Source organism: Thermobia domestica, chromosome 8 (assembly GCF_964235325.1).
Source record: "Thermobia domestica chromosome 8, izTheDome1.hap1.1, whole genome shotgun sequence".
In the NCBI taxonomy this organism is placed as follows: Eukaryota; Metazoa; Arthropoda; class Insecta; order Zygentoma; family Lepismatidae; genus Thermobia; species Thermobia domestica.
Window position 1 is genome coordinate 109904719 of NC_137461.1, and position 15732 is coordinate 109920450.

General features: G+C 35.9%; 1 protein-coding gene across 2 annotated transcripts in view; it reads left to right on the top strand.

Annotated features, from left to right (window-relative positions):
- org-1 (T-box transcription factor 1) overlaps positions 1-15732 on the top strand; it is a 135813-nt gene that overhangs the window by 41035 nt on the left and 79046 nt on the right. For both annotated transcript variants that reach the window (XM_081768879.1, XM_081768880.1), the window contains exon 2: positions 7508-7877. In XM_081768879.1, coding sequence (XP_081625005.1) covers positions 7508-7877 — 370 coding nt within the window. The remainder of the gene's footprint in view (positions 1-7507; positions 7878-15732) is intronic.

Below are 15732 nucleotides of genomic sequence, written 5' to 3' on the forward strand. Positions count from 1 at the left end.
GAACGGAAGTGATTTTTTAAATTATGTTGTTTTAGCAAATGTAATAGAAGCTACACGTCCCACCGTTAGATGGCAGGAAACATCCACCAGCAGTTGACATTTATAGGACGAAATTGAAATTTCTAGTGCGTGATCCTTTTTACTGTCGGCCAGAATTTATTCTTTATGTGTTCCAGTCACCGCTTAAACCTGAAAGACTAATAAAGTCAAAATCTTATAATCTGATACAATGAGACATTGATTGGTAAAGAAATATATAAATGAAGATTTGTGGTGTTACTGAGGAATGCTGCCCACAAGATTTTTAACATAAAAAATTTGCATTGTGATATTTATCAGCAACCACCACTACACAATTATGCTTTCGCGTTGCAGAAATGTAGAGAAGAATTTTTAATGTCTCTCTGATAAATTCGTTCACTTGTTCACGTTAGTTCTCAAAACTTAAAATATTTGGAAACATCCGGAAATGTGGAAAATTTAGCTTCTTTCTGAGAATAACGTAAAATGTTCATGCTTTTCTGGGGATAGTGGAAACCGTAACTTAAAAAAAAAAAGTAATTCAGGAATAGCTATTGGGGCCATAAGCAAAACTTCCTTTATTCACTAGTTCGTTAATCCGACACACATCCATGGTCGTTGATATGTTGTACACAATTGCCAGTAGATATCTATAAGGGTCTCACCCAGCTCAACCTTACGTCTCAAACACCATCACCGATTACTGAGAAACATTTTGAAGGTGACCACCCAAAATTTTAAATTAAAATCGGTCGTCTAATTTAAGGTGACCGGACGTCTTGTTTTATTTTTTTTTTAATGGGAGTGTCCCTTTTCAGAAAGTTATCGTCTCCCTTAGCATCAAGGGCATAATAATTGTGGGACGTTAAACAAAAAAAGATTTAATTTGACTTTCAGAAAGTCATCCGGTGTCCCGCGAAAAATACGAACAGGACGCAAAATGTCCGTTTCTTTCTTTCTTTCTTTTCTTTCTTTCTTTCTTTCTTTTTCTTTCTTTTCTTTTTTTTTATGTAGCGTCCCGTTTTTGTCGTAAGATTAGTTGCATAGTATAGGCCTATTAATAGTTTCTTGTATGATCACCTACATTTTTCAAAAAGAGAGAAAGAAAGAAAGGTCAATCCTTCTTCAAGATATTCAGTCTTGAAAAATATATGTTATTCAAGAAAAAATAATGCTCTTAATCCTGGCTCCTATTAAATGTTGAAAGACAATATAAAATTAAAATTAGAATAAGGTTAAATAAATAAAAATTCGGTTGTTTGGAAAACTTAAAATTTCTCCCTCACTGACATGAATGACGAAATAACGATCACTATGTCTTGATGGATTGTAAAAGAATACCAGCTTGCCGAGTGTTTCTTTTCTTTTTAAATTCAGAATAAATAAATGGAACACAATTAAATTAAAATATTTATATCTATCGTGCTCTTTATCGCTAGCACTCACATTTCATTAATGTACTACGTATTTGCTACAATATTTACAACAGGCCAGTATCCAGGGGGGGTTAGGGGGGCCGGGCCCCCCTAAATTTTTGCCGGCCCCCTCTAGACCCCCCTGGATACGGTAGGTTTTCATATCTATTCACAAAGAAATGACAAGTCATGTATTCAGATCAGTGTTTGTATTTCGTAGGTAAACTTATCAAAAAAGGGAAAAGGGAATTTTTGAATAAAAACTTGAAAATCCAGGGAAATTCTTGCGCTGACTGACCAATATGCTTAAATTTTTCTTTGTCCTTCAGAAATAAACCACAATAATAATAGTTTGTGTGTGGGGGCTTAGGGGTGGGAGGTGAGCGGGTATTCAAAGTAGCATAATTCGCAGCCATTGTTGGCTAGGTTTATTTGCATGTTTTGTTAAAAAAAAAGTGAAGGAAAAATTTTCATAAATTACAACAGAAAACAAATGAATAAGGGTTGGCACTTCCTTTAATATAGCTAAATTAATTTTATCGCAAACTTCTGTCATAGGAATTGAACATTTAACAAACTGGGGAAAATTTGATAAGAAAAGGAAAAATTTTGTGTCAATCGAGGGAAATTTTCTTAAAGAAACCTACAAACACTGATTCCTAAATAATAGGACTAAACAATAGGAGTGGTTCTAATTATTTTGACACCCTAGACGAGAAATATTTCGGTGCCCTCTGCGATATTACCAGAGTGATATTTCGGCTCTCTCTGATTTAGTGATATCTTTTTGTTTAGATAAGTAAAAAGCCTTTCTTAAATAAACAAACAATCAAACAAAAACCTTCATTACCTGCTGACCTCAACCTAAGTTGTCATTTCCATTTCGACCAAGTACACGGTGAAGTTTACTACCATATACAGGGTGTTTCAAAACAACACCGACAATGTTTGGGAGGTTATTCCTGACACCAAGATAAGACAAAAAGTATAGACCAACCTCGGTGCACAAATGCTTCCTTTCGGAGTTATAGGCTGCCGAAAACATGAAGTATGTGCCCTATCCAAATATCTTAGTTTCAGAATCCTGTGGTACTTTCGCTACAATTTTTATAGAGGTAGTTGGTGAGTACTTCAAATTATATGCCTGCAGCCAAACCTCCTTTATCTTGCGTTAGTACCTTAGGATTCTGAAACATATATTTTTGGATAGCGTACATATTAGTTCCTAAGTGAAGTCTTGACCCGATTACGGTAGGTCCCATAGTTTTCGAGCCATGGGCCTTTAAAGTTCATTTTTACGTGTTTTCGACAGCCTATAACTCCGGAATGAAGCATTTCTGCACCCAGGTTGGTCTATACTTTTTGTCTTATCTTATTGTCAGGAATTATTTCTCACAAACGTTGTCGGTGTTGTTTTGACACACCCTGTATAATAGCTTGCTTTAACGCATTTATGTAGAATAGTTATTGCAATAATCGTTCATTCGCCATATTAATGTTACAAACTGTGCAAAACAAAGCACAAAAAAAAGCTAAAATTTGCTGCCCTAAGTAAAGTGGCTGCCTAGTTTTGCGGAAACAGTTTTGTCACATACGAATTTGAAATGGACTGACGCAAAAAATATGTGTTCTACCCAGTTGATGAAGTTTTTAGACAGACTAAAGAAACATCCAAACTTGAAAAAGATTATAAATGCAGTAAAGTGTGAAGTACGATTTTTTAAAAGAAAGTTTAAGTAACCTAAATTCAATGTTTTAAAAGTAAGATTTACCTAATTTTTCTTATATTAACTCTTTGTATCAGTTCATACTTTTGTATTTCTTTCAGTCTAAAATGATTACTCTTTTTATTTGATGCCTGGCTCATTTCTTATCACTAGACCATGTTAATCAAAAACCTTCCCCGTAATACCTATTGAAACTCGTAAATCCGTCCCGTATTTTGACTATTTTTATTTGGTAACTCTGGTGCATATTGTGTCACCACAGTGCATATTATTCACACAAATCTTGCCAACTAGTTTCTGAAAATCCCTTAAATCAGCGTTTCCCAACCGGTGTGCCGCGAATGGGCCGCTGGTGTGCCGCGAGGAATAGAAACAAAATTATTAATTTTATAGCAATCAAATTACAAAACGTAGGAAAAAATATATTTGTATTTCACATTACTATGAACCTCTACTATGAATCTACAATTTTAAGTTTCATACCGGGTTACTGTTCTTACATTTCTAATGTTGAAAAATAGTATTTGTTATCATTGTTATGACCATTATTGCTTCTTTATTGTTGCAGACTATTTCATAATTTGAAAATTTAAAATATCATTCAATCCTTTCGACAAATTACCTACATTTGTATTTTAAAAGTAAAAGAGATTTGTTTGTTCGTTTGTTATTTAGTGATCTTCCTTCTTAGTAAAAGATTGGGTACAGTTTTTAAAAAGAAAGCGTATTTTAAAAACCTAAGTCTAATATTTCATTCAATTGTTTTCTATTTTTTAATTAGAATGAAAAATAAACATAATGATTTACCACCGGGAAAAAACAGTGATCGAGCTTTCTACTTTGTGAGAAGGAGATGAATAATCACAGAAAAAATACCACTGTTTTATATTTACAAATAATAATATCTATAAGTGTGCCGCGAGAATCCAAGTAACACCTGTAGTGTGCAGCAAGTTGAAAAAGGTTGGGAAACGCTGTCTTAAATAGTAGAATTGTATTTAAAAAAAAAAAAAAACTGAAGCACTTTCATTTACACAATTTATTCACCTGCTCTATCAGAAGAGATCATTAATATTACCTAAAAATTGTTTGTTAATAATAAAAGTATCTTACCTGAACGAATCAAATGTTTCTAAAAGTAAAGTGTGAAAAATAAACTTTTCTAACTAAAGAACAGTGGTCGTGATTTCGGAGAGAAGTAGTGGTCGACGTAAAGGGATTTCTAATACAGTATGGAAACATAAATTCCGTTCTAATAAAAATTGATGGTGATGAGGGTGGACGGCTTAAAAAGATGGTTGGTCTTTTACATGGCTTTGGCTGTATTTTATGTTAACCATGTGAACTTGTGGTGGATGTCGTGAGTTTTCAGGGGATCTATCGTATCATCTTACTCGTTTCATTCTACAAATTCTTGAATTTTATTGTATTAGGATCATATTTAGCGGACTGTATAAGATCGTAATGTTAGTAGATCCATCCGTGCGTTACTCCACACGGTAAGTCTTTTTTGAATTCTGCTTTTTACGTGAGATAGACACAGTGATTATCCCGGCCGACTTCGTTAATGTAGTCAATCCCTTATCACCTTCATGGGTAATAATGATTTTAATGATAGCTATGCATATCTCATTGTCTACTATCGAGGCAAAGATGCGTAATTGTAGAATGCTAGAAGTTACTTATCACGCTGCTAGATGGCAGCAAACATCCTTCAGTGGTTGACAACTACCGGACGATATTGAAACTTGTAGGCGTGATCTTCTATACTGTTTTAGCAGAGTTTATCATAGTCTTTCTTTCGCTTACAGGTAATAACGATGGGACGTTAAACTATACCCAGGGCCGGATTCAGGGGGGTGCAAAGCTGCACGTGTACCCCCCTTCGTTGTAAATATACACTATCTAAAATGAGAAACTAGCAGTGAAAATAACAACACTTTCCGAAACTTTCTGCCATCATGTTTCCGTTTGGGGCTTTAAAAGAAAGCAGAGCTTTGCAGAAGCAATGGTTTAAGTCGATTTTCTAAAGGCTGAAGGAAATGGATTCACCAAGCAAAACAATAAAGCATTTGTCAAGTAGGGAAGAAAATAGAAGCCAGGAGGAGAGAACATTTTTTCCTGCATAACACTTGCGACCCTCTTTAAAATACTTTCCTCCGTTCTATGCATCAGCGTTGTCAGGGGTACAGAATATTGTCATATGTCACTTTGAAGAGCTTCAGTGTGATTGGTTATTTTGGTAGTTATTGGTGCATCCCCTGAGACAACCTGGATCCGGCCCTCTGTATATCTATATATATACACAGGAAGAGTAGAATTGTGGAAAATATTTGAAAAGTATATACAAACCCCCTTAGGATGTATATTTGAATCGGAATAAAATGATGAAGACCTAGCTTGACCCAAGTGCTAATTATATATATACTGTATATATATTTAAATAATTTCAAACGATACAGCTAGTGGAGGCAAGAAGCAAATTTTTAAATTCGAGACAAGATGAGAACTTTTTCAAGCCCCTGGGCAGCTCTAGTTGACTCAAGTCTTAGATTTCAGATTCTGTTTTACTGTTGCATGATTCATAATCTTTTAAAAATATATAAATTGATAACGTGATCGTACAAACAGAATGAAGAATATTTATCAAAGTTTAAAGATACACAAGCTATTACATAATACTAGCAGCGTTCACCCCGCTTCGCTGCGGTCACCCCGGAACGCAATAAACTTTGTTACTTAGATAATTTTTACTTTTTCGCTTTCAAGTGATATGATAAAAACCATAGAAGATTGCAGTAAATCTTAACATTATATCGCCTGTCATTTATGTTAACCCGCCCCGCTTCGCTGCGGTCATCCCGGTGCTGGCATATTGTAAAAGTGTCTGTAAAAATAAGCAAATCAATTAAAAAATTTTAAACAGAAGATTCAAGCTATTTTCCGCTGTATATCGCCTGTCATTTATGTTAACCCGCCGAGTGACACGGTCATGCGGGTTGCATATAAATACGTTTATTTTTACCTATGATGAACTAATAACAAAGGATTTGTACGTTATGGACACTTGAACGGTCAATTATCTCAAGACACTGGTAATTAAAAATTAAAGTGATATGATAAAAACCATCTAGGGTCCAAATCCTAATAACCCCCCAAAAATGAAAGAAATTGGTTCAGCCGTATTAGCGTGATGAGCGGACAAAGGATTTTGTACGTTCTCTTTTATATATATAGATACTTCAATAATAGATATGGTTTAAATGTTATTATATCACACCTTCCGTGGATGAAATTAAGCAAAAAAATCAGGATTCAAATTATGCATATTGTAATATCCTATATAATGTTGTAAACAAACAATTCTACGCATGAGTGTTTACAAACACCGCCACGTGGTTTAAAAAAAATCTCCCACCAAATAAATCTACAATCATATGCAAACAACAGCCTCTAGCCCCTCCCACGGAGCAGAAGACGACATCGGAGCAGCAGCGCCACCGCCACCCAAAAAAACCCTATAAATTAAATAAACAAAAACAGCTCATAACAAATTCTCTAATAACCCTCCTCTAATCTGCTTCAAAACTTTAAAAGTAACCTAACCCCAGGGCCTCTAATCTACTACAAAACTACGCCTATCCTTTCTCCTAACTTAGCCTGCTTCAAAGCTCTAACTAAAAATCCTAACCTCAACCGCTTAATAACCTGCTTTAAAGCTCTATTAACCATCTAACCTACCCACTACTTGCTTCAAAGCTTTAAACACCTAATTCCACTCCTCTGAACCTACTTCACAGCTCTGTTAAAAATACTATCTACGACCTTTACGGTCAAAAACCACCTATAACTAACCTTTAATATTTTAAAAAAAATAATTTATACAATATTTTATAAAAATACTTTTATAATAAAATTAATAATAATAAATCAATTCCAAACACTCTTTTTATTAAATACTCTACCCACAAATCCTATATAAAACAAAGTTTTACAATATACATATATTTAAAAAAAACGAGATGAAAAAAGCTTTTGGAGAATCAAGACAAGGCGAGAAAGAATTCATCGAAAATCGAGACGAGATGAGACGAGATATAAGGTTTTCTCGTCTCATTAGTGCAGTAGCTTTCTTTGTGAAAAGTTCTGAACTCCATTTCTTTTAAGATATGTATTTCAATCAAAATGCAATCGAAAAATTTTCAAAGATACATTTTAAGCGGTTCTAGTATATGGATTTCTGTACGGGACAAATATACAAACATTCTGCTATATATGTATATAAGATATATGTTTGTCAAATAGCCAGAGACTAATTCATTGCTTTCCATTTATAATTTCCAGCTTGCCTATTGACAGCAGGGAAAAGCAGACTAGCCTCGGATTACCAGTCAACGTACACTCAGCTCACTCACTGTTCATCTCCCGGCGACGCAGGAGGCAATTCAACGTCGATGACTCTTGGAACTGAAAGCGAAGGAAACAGTGCGAATAGTGATAAAAGTGGTGGCAGTTCCGTCAGCAGTGACAGTGACAAATCGGACAAGGAAGACGCTGGCAGTGGTGCCACTGTGTTGAGACAATTGGACAAGCCAATGGAGAAAAAACCAGTGCATCCGAAATTAGTGAATGTGAGTGGGACACTTGAAATGAAACCGTTGTGGGATGAATTCAATGAGCTTGGTACGGAGATGATTGTTACTAAAGCTGGAAGGTGAGTACATTTATGCATCATATTGCAACTTGGTATTACTAACAAAGTGTGAGGGAGTGTTGAGAAGTATTTAGTTTTCTTAGAAAGATAAGTCAAAGTCAACGTTTTATGATGGATTTATTCAACATATTCCTCTTTCAATTCGGTGCATTTTTTCTTTCGGTCCTGTTTAATCCCTCCAATTCCCCCCGACCCCATACTGGGTGTCAAATCATGTATTTACAATTACAAATCGCGTCAGAATTATTGCTAAATTTTTGTCTTTTCAAGTATTTAAAAAATAACTGGGAATAGGAAATAGTTAAATGGGGCTAGGTCAAGGAAAACGGTGGATGATTCAAGGTTTCAAACCCTAATGTAGCCAATTTATCCATTGCAACATTGTGAGGGGATGCATTGTCATGACGGTAGACAACTTTTTGGGACAACTTTCCAAGACGTCTTTTTTTCAGTTCTGAGTGAAGTCTATCTAGTAATGGTGCTTAGTAAGCCTCGTTTGTGGTGTTACTTAACTCTGATCCCAGAAAACACTAGCAAGGACCTTTGAATTGGACTTTTGAATCCGAAACTTCTTTAGCCTCGGTGAACCACTCTGACTACAAATTTTTGACTGTTCTTTTATCTCTGGACCATACAAATAAATCCATATTTCATCGTCCGTGACCAGACGTGCGACAAAACTAGTGGCACCCTGTTCAAAATGGCTCAAAACATCTCTGAAAGCAAGCACTCTTGCATACTTCTAATCTGCATGCAAACATTTGGGCACCCATTCGGCGGAAAGTTTTTTTCATGTCAACATGATCACGAATAATGACACTAATGCGTTCATGAAGAAGAATGCTTATATCCTCTGCTATCTTTTTAGCAGAAATGTGTCCGTTTGAGAGAATCATTTTATGCATGTTTTTCAATTTTTCGGTCACAATCGCTATGAAGAGTCTCCAAGGCCGGAGTTCATCTTGAGTACGAAAATATCCTGTCATGAATTTCACAACCCAGTTTTCAACAGTGACATGGCATGAGGTTGGATCTACATTGTTTGTAGCATCTCATCATGGATGGATGGTCTTTGCAGACTTTCCCTGGAGGAAAAGAAACTTTCATAACTGATCTAGTTTCAACATCATTGAACTCCATTTGCTGCCCTGCATTTTCACTCCTCACTTGCAACAAAAAATATATTCATTTGTCTCACTGCTTTAATTTTGGATCACAAAGATAAAGAAAGATGCAGTTTTCAAACAGAACAAAATATATTGAAATACGACAATGAGAACGGGGCAAGACTAAAACTAGACTTCCCAGCACCCCCTCGTACATAGAGATGCAGAGGCTCAAGGGGAAAAAATGGGCTTTCTTTAGAAAAAGAAGAAAGATTTTTCAATGGCTTTTTTTTTTCTGGAAAATTTTGAGCTTCTAAAATATTTCAATTTGAGTGGAGAGATAACAGTATATTCCACCTTTATTTTTCCACTAGCTGAAATATTCATTCTTTATATAGGGTAAAGAATTTTATGAAAAGTTTTTGAACTCCCTTTCGCTCTTATATGATACAAATTTCCTTGAAAGTTTAATGATAAAATCCCTAAGATAATCTATTTTTGACAATTTTTTAACCCTCTACCTACTTGGGATATCCACTTTAATCAAAACGACGTGATAAAATTGCAAATTGAGGAAAATGTGGCAAATATATATATATATATATATATATATATATATATATATATATATATATATATATATATATATATATATATATATGATGCCCCCCTTCCTCCATTAAAATGGGTATGTTCAAAAACTTTGACACATATATCCGTTTATTTGTAATGAGAAATTTATGTACCGAGTTTTATCTTCCTAATTTTACTAGCTCGTGAGATACTAAATTTTTCGCATAAATTATAACTCCTCTCTCCTCTTTGAATATACACTTTAATAAAATCGACATGATAAAATTTCAATTCGAGGTAGGTAATAAGGTAGTAACCACATTCCAAAATTCATTTTAACAGTTTAGCCGTTTTCCCATGATTTGATCTTTCACAACGTGAGTTTAATTTTATTTTTGTACATGATAATAGAAGAGAACTTTACTTTATTTAATTGAGTGATAGAATTTGTACAATCACCTTCTCAAATCGTAATTCCTCTAAATTCATACCACGTTTTAGTTAGAAAACCCTCGACATCTATAACATGTTTGAAATAGGAGTTAGTTAAGAGTATGTGTTGAGAATCAATCTTGCAGATAGTACCACAAACGTTCAACATTTTTCGTATCATCCAAAATTGGAAATTAGTCATTTCTGATAGTGACAGTAAATCTATATTTAAACTTACAGTTCAATATCATTATTCCTGACATTATTGATAGGCCAAGTATTACTTTCTCGTAGATTTTCAATCATGATGTACAAATGACATAACTTAATTACGTAAATTCAACTTCAATATTATACTTTTTGTTTCGTGCACAGTGTTAGTGCACATTAATGTTCTTATATCATGCGCATATTTTCCGCTAAGAAATGCATTTCAGTGTCTTCTTTTAAACTATTCTGCTGATCTTAATAACCAAACTTCCGCTGCTCATCAGTATCATCGACCAAGACTTAGTCTGATCCACTAAAAAGTCCCACCAGTGCAATCCTTTGACATTGAAACATCGTCAGGGCGTATATAAAGGTAACCAAGAAAGTTTTGTCGCTTTCTGCGAAGGTCTGTGTTTAATTGGCACCCACACCGTGAGTTGACTGCGAATGGAGATTAGGCGAAGGCCACTTGTTGATGTGGGTATATCCAACATACTACCTTGTTGTGGCAGTTCAGTTACACCGTGAACTTGCGTAAGGACAGAATGAACATGGAACCTCCACAGAGCGTCATAAGGGGGTTATGCTGCAGAGTTCAAGATGCAGAGGGGGGCAGAAAATATACCAGGCCTTTGGTGAGGGTGTTGTGACTACGCAGACAGTGCAGCGGTGGTTTACATGTTCGAGTGCGTGACGAAACACTCGAAGACGCATCACGTGCCGGAAAACCAACGCATGTACAAAATGAAGATCTTCAGGCAGCAATTGAGGCAAACAGTGGCCAGACATGTGAGGAACTGGGACTACAATTCAGTGTGAAAGTAAAATCCATTCGGCAGCACCTCCACCACAAGTTGGGTCGATGGGTCCCACATGATTTGACTCCGGGCCAGAAGGCAACGCAAGCAGACACCTGTGTTTCTTTGCTGTCTCGTCTGAGAAAGGTGCCATTTCTCGACAGGGTGTTGACATATAATGAGAAGTGGGTCCTGTACGAAGCTTGACGGTGCCGTCATAATTGGTTAGCATCCCATGAACCGATTCCAAAATGGCAAAAAGCATCACTGCACCAGAAGAAGGTCCTCCTGTGTGTTTTATGGACTATTCGTGCATTGGGAGCTGCTACCAGCTTGTCAGAGTATCAATGAAACTTTGTACTGTCAGCAGTTGAGCCGTGTTCAAGAAAAACTCAGAACTCTGGAGCCAACACTTCTGAATCGCAAAGGGCTCAGCCTGCTACAGGACAACGCTAAGCCCCATGTGACTAGGATAACCCGGGACACCATTCTACGACTTTGATGGGAAACACTATTACGTCCGCTATACTCCCCGGACATTGCACCGTCCGATTATCACTTAGACAATCACTTTAGAGAACGCCAGTTCAAATCTCTAGTAGAGCTGCAAAATGCACTTGATACCTTCTTCGCTTCATGGCCTTCCAAGTTCTACCGCAATGGAATACATGGCCTTCCAGAACGTTGGCAGAAGGTAGGCCTAGTTGATGCTGATGCGGACTATTTTTGATCTTCCACATACGTCGTAGGTGACATAATTATGTTCGAAGGTGGTGGGTTAAAAAAGCGACAGAACTTTCTTGGTTATCTTTATATTTATAGATAAATATAAATTTAGATATAGATATCAGATGTTTCATAAATATAGCATTGTGAAGGTGCTAATGTAAAGTGTGGGAGACAGTTGATAGATAGCGAGTGGGCTAGCCAAATGAAACGAACGCTGTGTCGCGACGTTGCCGTGTGGTAAATGGCTAACAAAAGGTATTATAACGCTGCCAAGTGAGCAGATGACAGATTCATCTCGTTCTCTGCTTTGACAAGGTAGGCAAAGACATGACAACACCACAGTTCTCTCATTTGCAAACAGCGTTTAAAGGGAACTAGCAGCGCCGCCTTCAAACGCCATAAACACTGCATCTTAGCATAAATCTAACAAGCATTATTCTCTCCTTTCTCATTAAATCTATAATTTTCTTCCTTTGTTATTGTGTGAATTTATTTGTCGAAACTGTACACTGAAAGATAACAGCAAGGTCAATAGAAGAAAATGAAATGAAATAAAATCTTTGAGTTTTACGTCCCACGGTTATGCCGGTGAGGCTAAAGGAGACGGTGATGATGAGTATTGAATGAAATGGTGGAATGAAGAGAGTGGGAGGAAACGGGAGAACCCCGAGGAAACCCACGCACACGATGTTTGTCCACCACAAACTTCACTTGGCGGGGGCTGGGATCGAACCGGGGACCCCAAGCACCAGAGGTGAACGCTCTACTACTGAGCCACCGCGGCCCCCAGGTCAATAGAAGAGTACGCGCGTGAGAGCCACAGGAAATTAAAAAGAATGCATGTTGTTCTTATGAGGGATGTTGAAGTTTAATCAAGGAGCCTGTCCTGCAGAATATGAGAAATGCCGCTAATCTCAAACAGTGTTTTGTTAAATCTTTTTGTAAAGTCTGTGTTCAAAACCATTCTGTTATTTTTCGATATGAGTATGAACCATGAGTAGAATAGTTCAAATATTTAAGACATGGTATTTTGATTAAGAAACGTTAAGATTCGAACACGAAATGAACGAAACTTGAGTATTCTGCATCGTTACAAACTTAACAAAACTGTTCCAGCTAGCTAAACTTACCAATTATTCCAACTATGTCTTAGCTCCTTTCCAAATTTCTAAATAATCGTCCGCAAGTGTGCAAAACATAACTAACTTTTGTCCCCCTTCTTGTTTCTTTCTTTCTTTTCTTTCTTTTTTTTTCTTTTTTTTTTGTCTCCATTAAAATTTCTGATAATATCCATACTAAACATTGTGGTTTCTTCATTGTTTATTCTTGCTTTCTCTGTCATCCACTTGAATACTTCTGTATTCTTTATCATGTTACATTTTTGTCCTCTTATTTCTTCTGGTATCTTGTTTTATTCTCCTTCAAAAGGTTTAAAATTATTCTTTCTACAATAAATAACCGCTTTCTGATTCACTTCTATCTTATGTATTATCGTGAATTCTGCCTTTTCCATATAATTTCTTCTCAACTTTTTCTTTCCATTTTCTATTATATCCTCTCCCACTTCTCTCCCATATCACATCATATGTCTCATCATCCACACAAGTCTTCTAATTTTACTTTGTACCATTTTCTTCCATTAGTACCATTGCTCCTCTGTCAGCTTCATGGATTACTACGTCTTTCCCTTTCCTTAAGCTCTTCAACCCTTCTTTCTCTTCTTTTGTAAGTTTCCCTAATTTCTTGTACATATTTTGCTTGAACACATTGCTATTTCTTTCCTCCTTATCTTGATTCTTTCTTTTTCTTCTTTTAGATTCATAATATTTTCTTTTACCGAATACTAGCTCTTTTTTTCTATCTTTTCTTCCTTTACTTTGCACTTCATTTTTCAACTTTTCAGTATTCAACTTCTTGTTGCTTACTTGTCTTATGGCTTAATTTTTCAGTAGAATATCTACGTCGGGCAGCACAAATCTGAGAAAATATCGGCCCTAATAAGAGTCTTCGCATTCTTTAAGCTAGTCCTGTATCTTTCCAGAATCATTAAGTAGTCTATTTGATATCTTCGACCATCTATTGAGGATATCAATGTATGACTTATTCTCTTGTGCTAATTAAACCAAGTGTTCCCAATTACTATGAATTCTGTCTACAGACATTGACCAGTCCCTCTCCACTTTCATTCCCCCCCCCCCTCCTAAACCACATTTGCCTACGACTCTACTTCCCTGTCTTTCTCCCACAACTGCATTGAAATCTCCCATTACAATTATATATGCACCCCTCTTCTCCTTGTCTATAAGTTATATTTTCCCATAACCTTGTTCTACCTCTTCAGTTGTCTGCGAAATGGTTGGCGCGTATATCTGTATCACTACTAGATATTCCTTTTTACCTTTAAGTCTTAACATCATAACTCTGTCATCAACTAATTCTACTCTCAGTACCATCTCTTTTAAGCACTTACACAGAATTATTCCTTTGCTATTATTACCGGTGCTTTTATTCAACATTCTATATTCTTGACTTCTGACTTCCATATTACAGTGTTGATAACGTCGCGTGTAAGCGGCTTGAACGACACTTAAAATCAGACTCCAATTCGGCTGTCGCGCACAATTCTTATTATTATGATACAATCACTACTCCTCCTTGCTGATCTAGTGGCTAGTGCGCGCATCTTAGATGCATGTGGTTCCTGTTGGGTTTGTAAATAAGGTTTGCATGAGTTTAGTAGGTCAGGACAGAAATTAAAAGGATCTGTAATACTAGCCCTAGTTTTAACTCCTAAAATATGTTCTTGTCACGATCCCTTTTATAAGAAATTAGGAGAAGCTATTTCCATTAAGCCAAGTAAAAGAGTACCTATTGTCAAATAGATGAAACTATATTTCTCGTCTTTTCAATGTACTTTTCACAGACCTGACTATATCCACAGTCATTTTTGAAGAATTGGGTGTTAAAACTTTGCTCAAAGACAAACTAACTCGCAGTAATTAGAAATTAATCAGGAAACTTTTCCGATATTTTATTTAGTTCGTTACTGAGAAACAAAAACATATTAGAAGCATATTAGTGAGATGTAAAAATAAACTTTTCTCAAAAATAAGTAATTAAAAGGTGCACGAATTATATTTCCGACTATTGATTATAATTTGTCTTTCAGTAAGGTATCAGTAACCATCTGTTGAAGCTGATTGAATTATTGTGATTAGTATAATCTTCCTTGAAAGAGAATTGACACTATATTGAAAACATGCTACATTTATTGAAGTTTGGTAGGCCTGCTACTGTACACTGATCTTAATATGGAAGTTTTGTCTGTGGACGCAAAATATATCTATATATATAAAAGAGAACGTACAAAATCCTTTGTCCGCTCATCACGCTAATACGGCTGAACCAATTTCTTTCATTTTTGGGGGGTTACTAGGATTTGGACCCTAGATGGTTTTTATCATATCACTTTAATTTTTAATTACCAGTGTCTTGAGATAATTGACCATTCAAGTGTCCATAACGTACAAATCCTTTGTTATTAGTTCATCATAGGTAAAAATAAACGTATTTATATGCAACCCGCATGACCGTGTCACTCGGCGGGTTAACATAAATGACAGGCGATATACAGCGGAAAATAGCTTGAATCTTCTGTTTAAAATTTTTTAATTGATTTGCTTATTTTTACAGACACTTTTACAATATGCCAGCACCGGGATGACCGCAGCGAAGCGGGGCGGGTTAACATAAATGACAGGCGATATAATGTTAAGATTTACTGCAATCTTCTATGGTTTTTATCATATCACTTGAAAGCGAAAAAGTAAAAATTATCTAAGTAACAAGGTTTATTGCGTTCCGGGGTGACCGCAGCGAAGCGGGGTGAACGCTGCTAGTATTTTATATAGTGATATTCTATTAATGTATATGTTAATTGCAGATGTTAATATAGATGTTAAAGAGGATTAGATTTTTTATTAGAATCACCTAAGAATGCGGAAAATA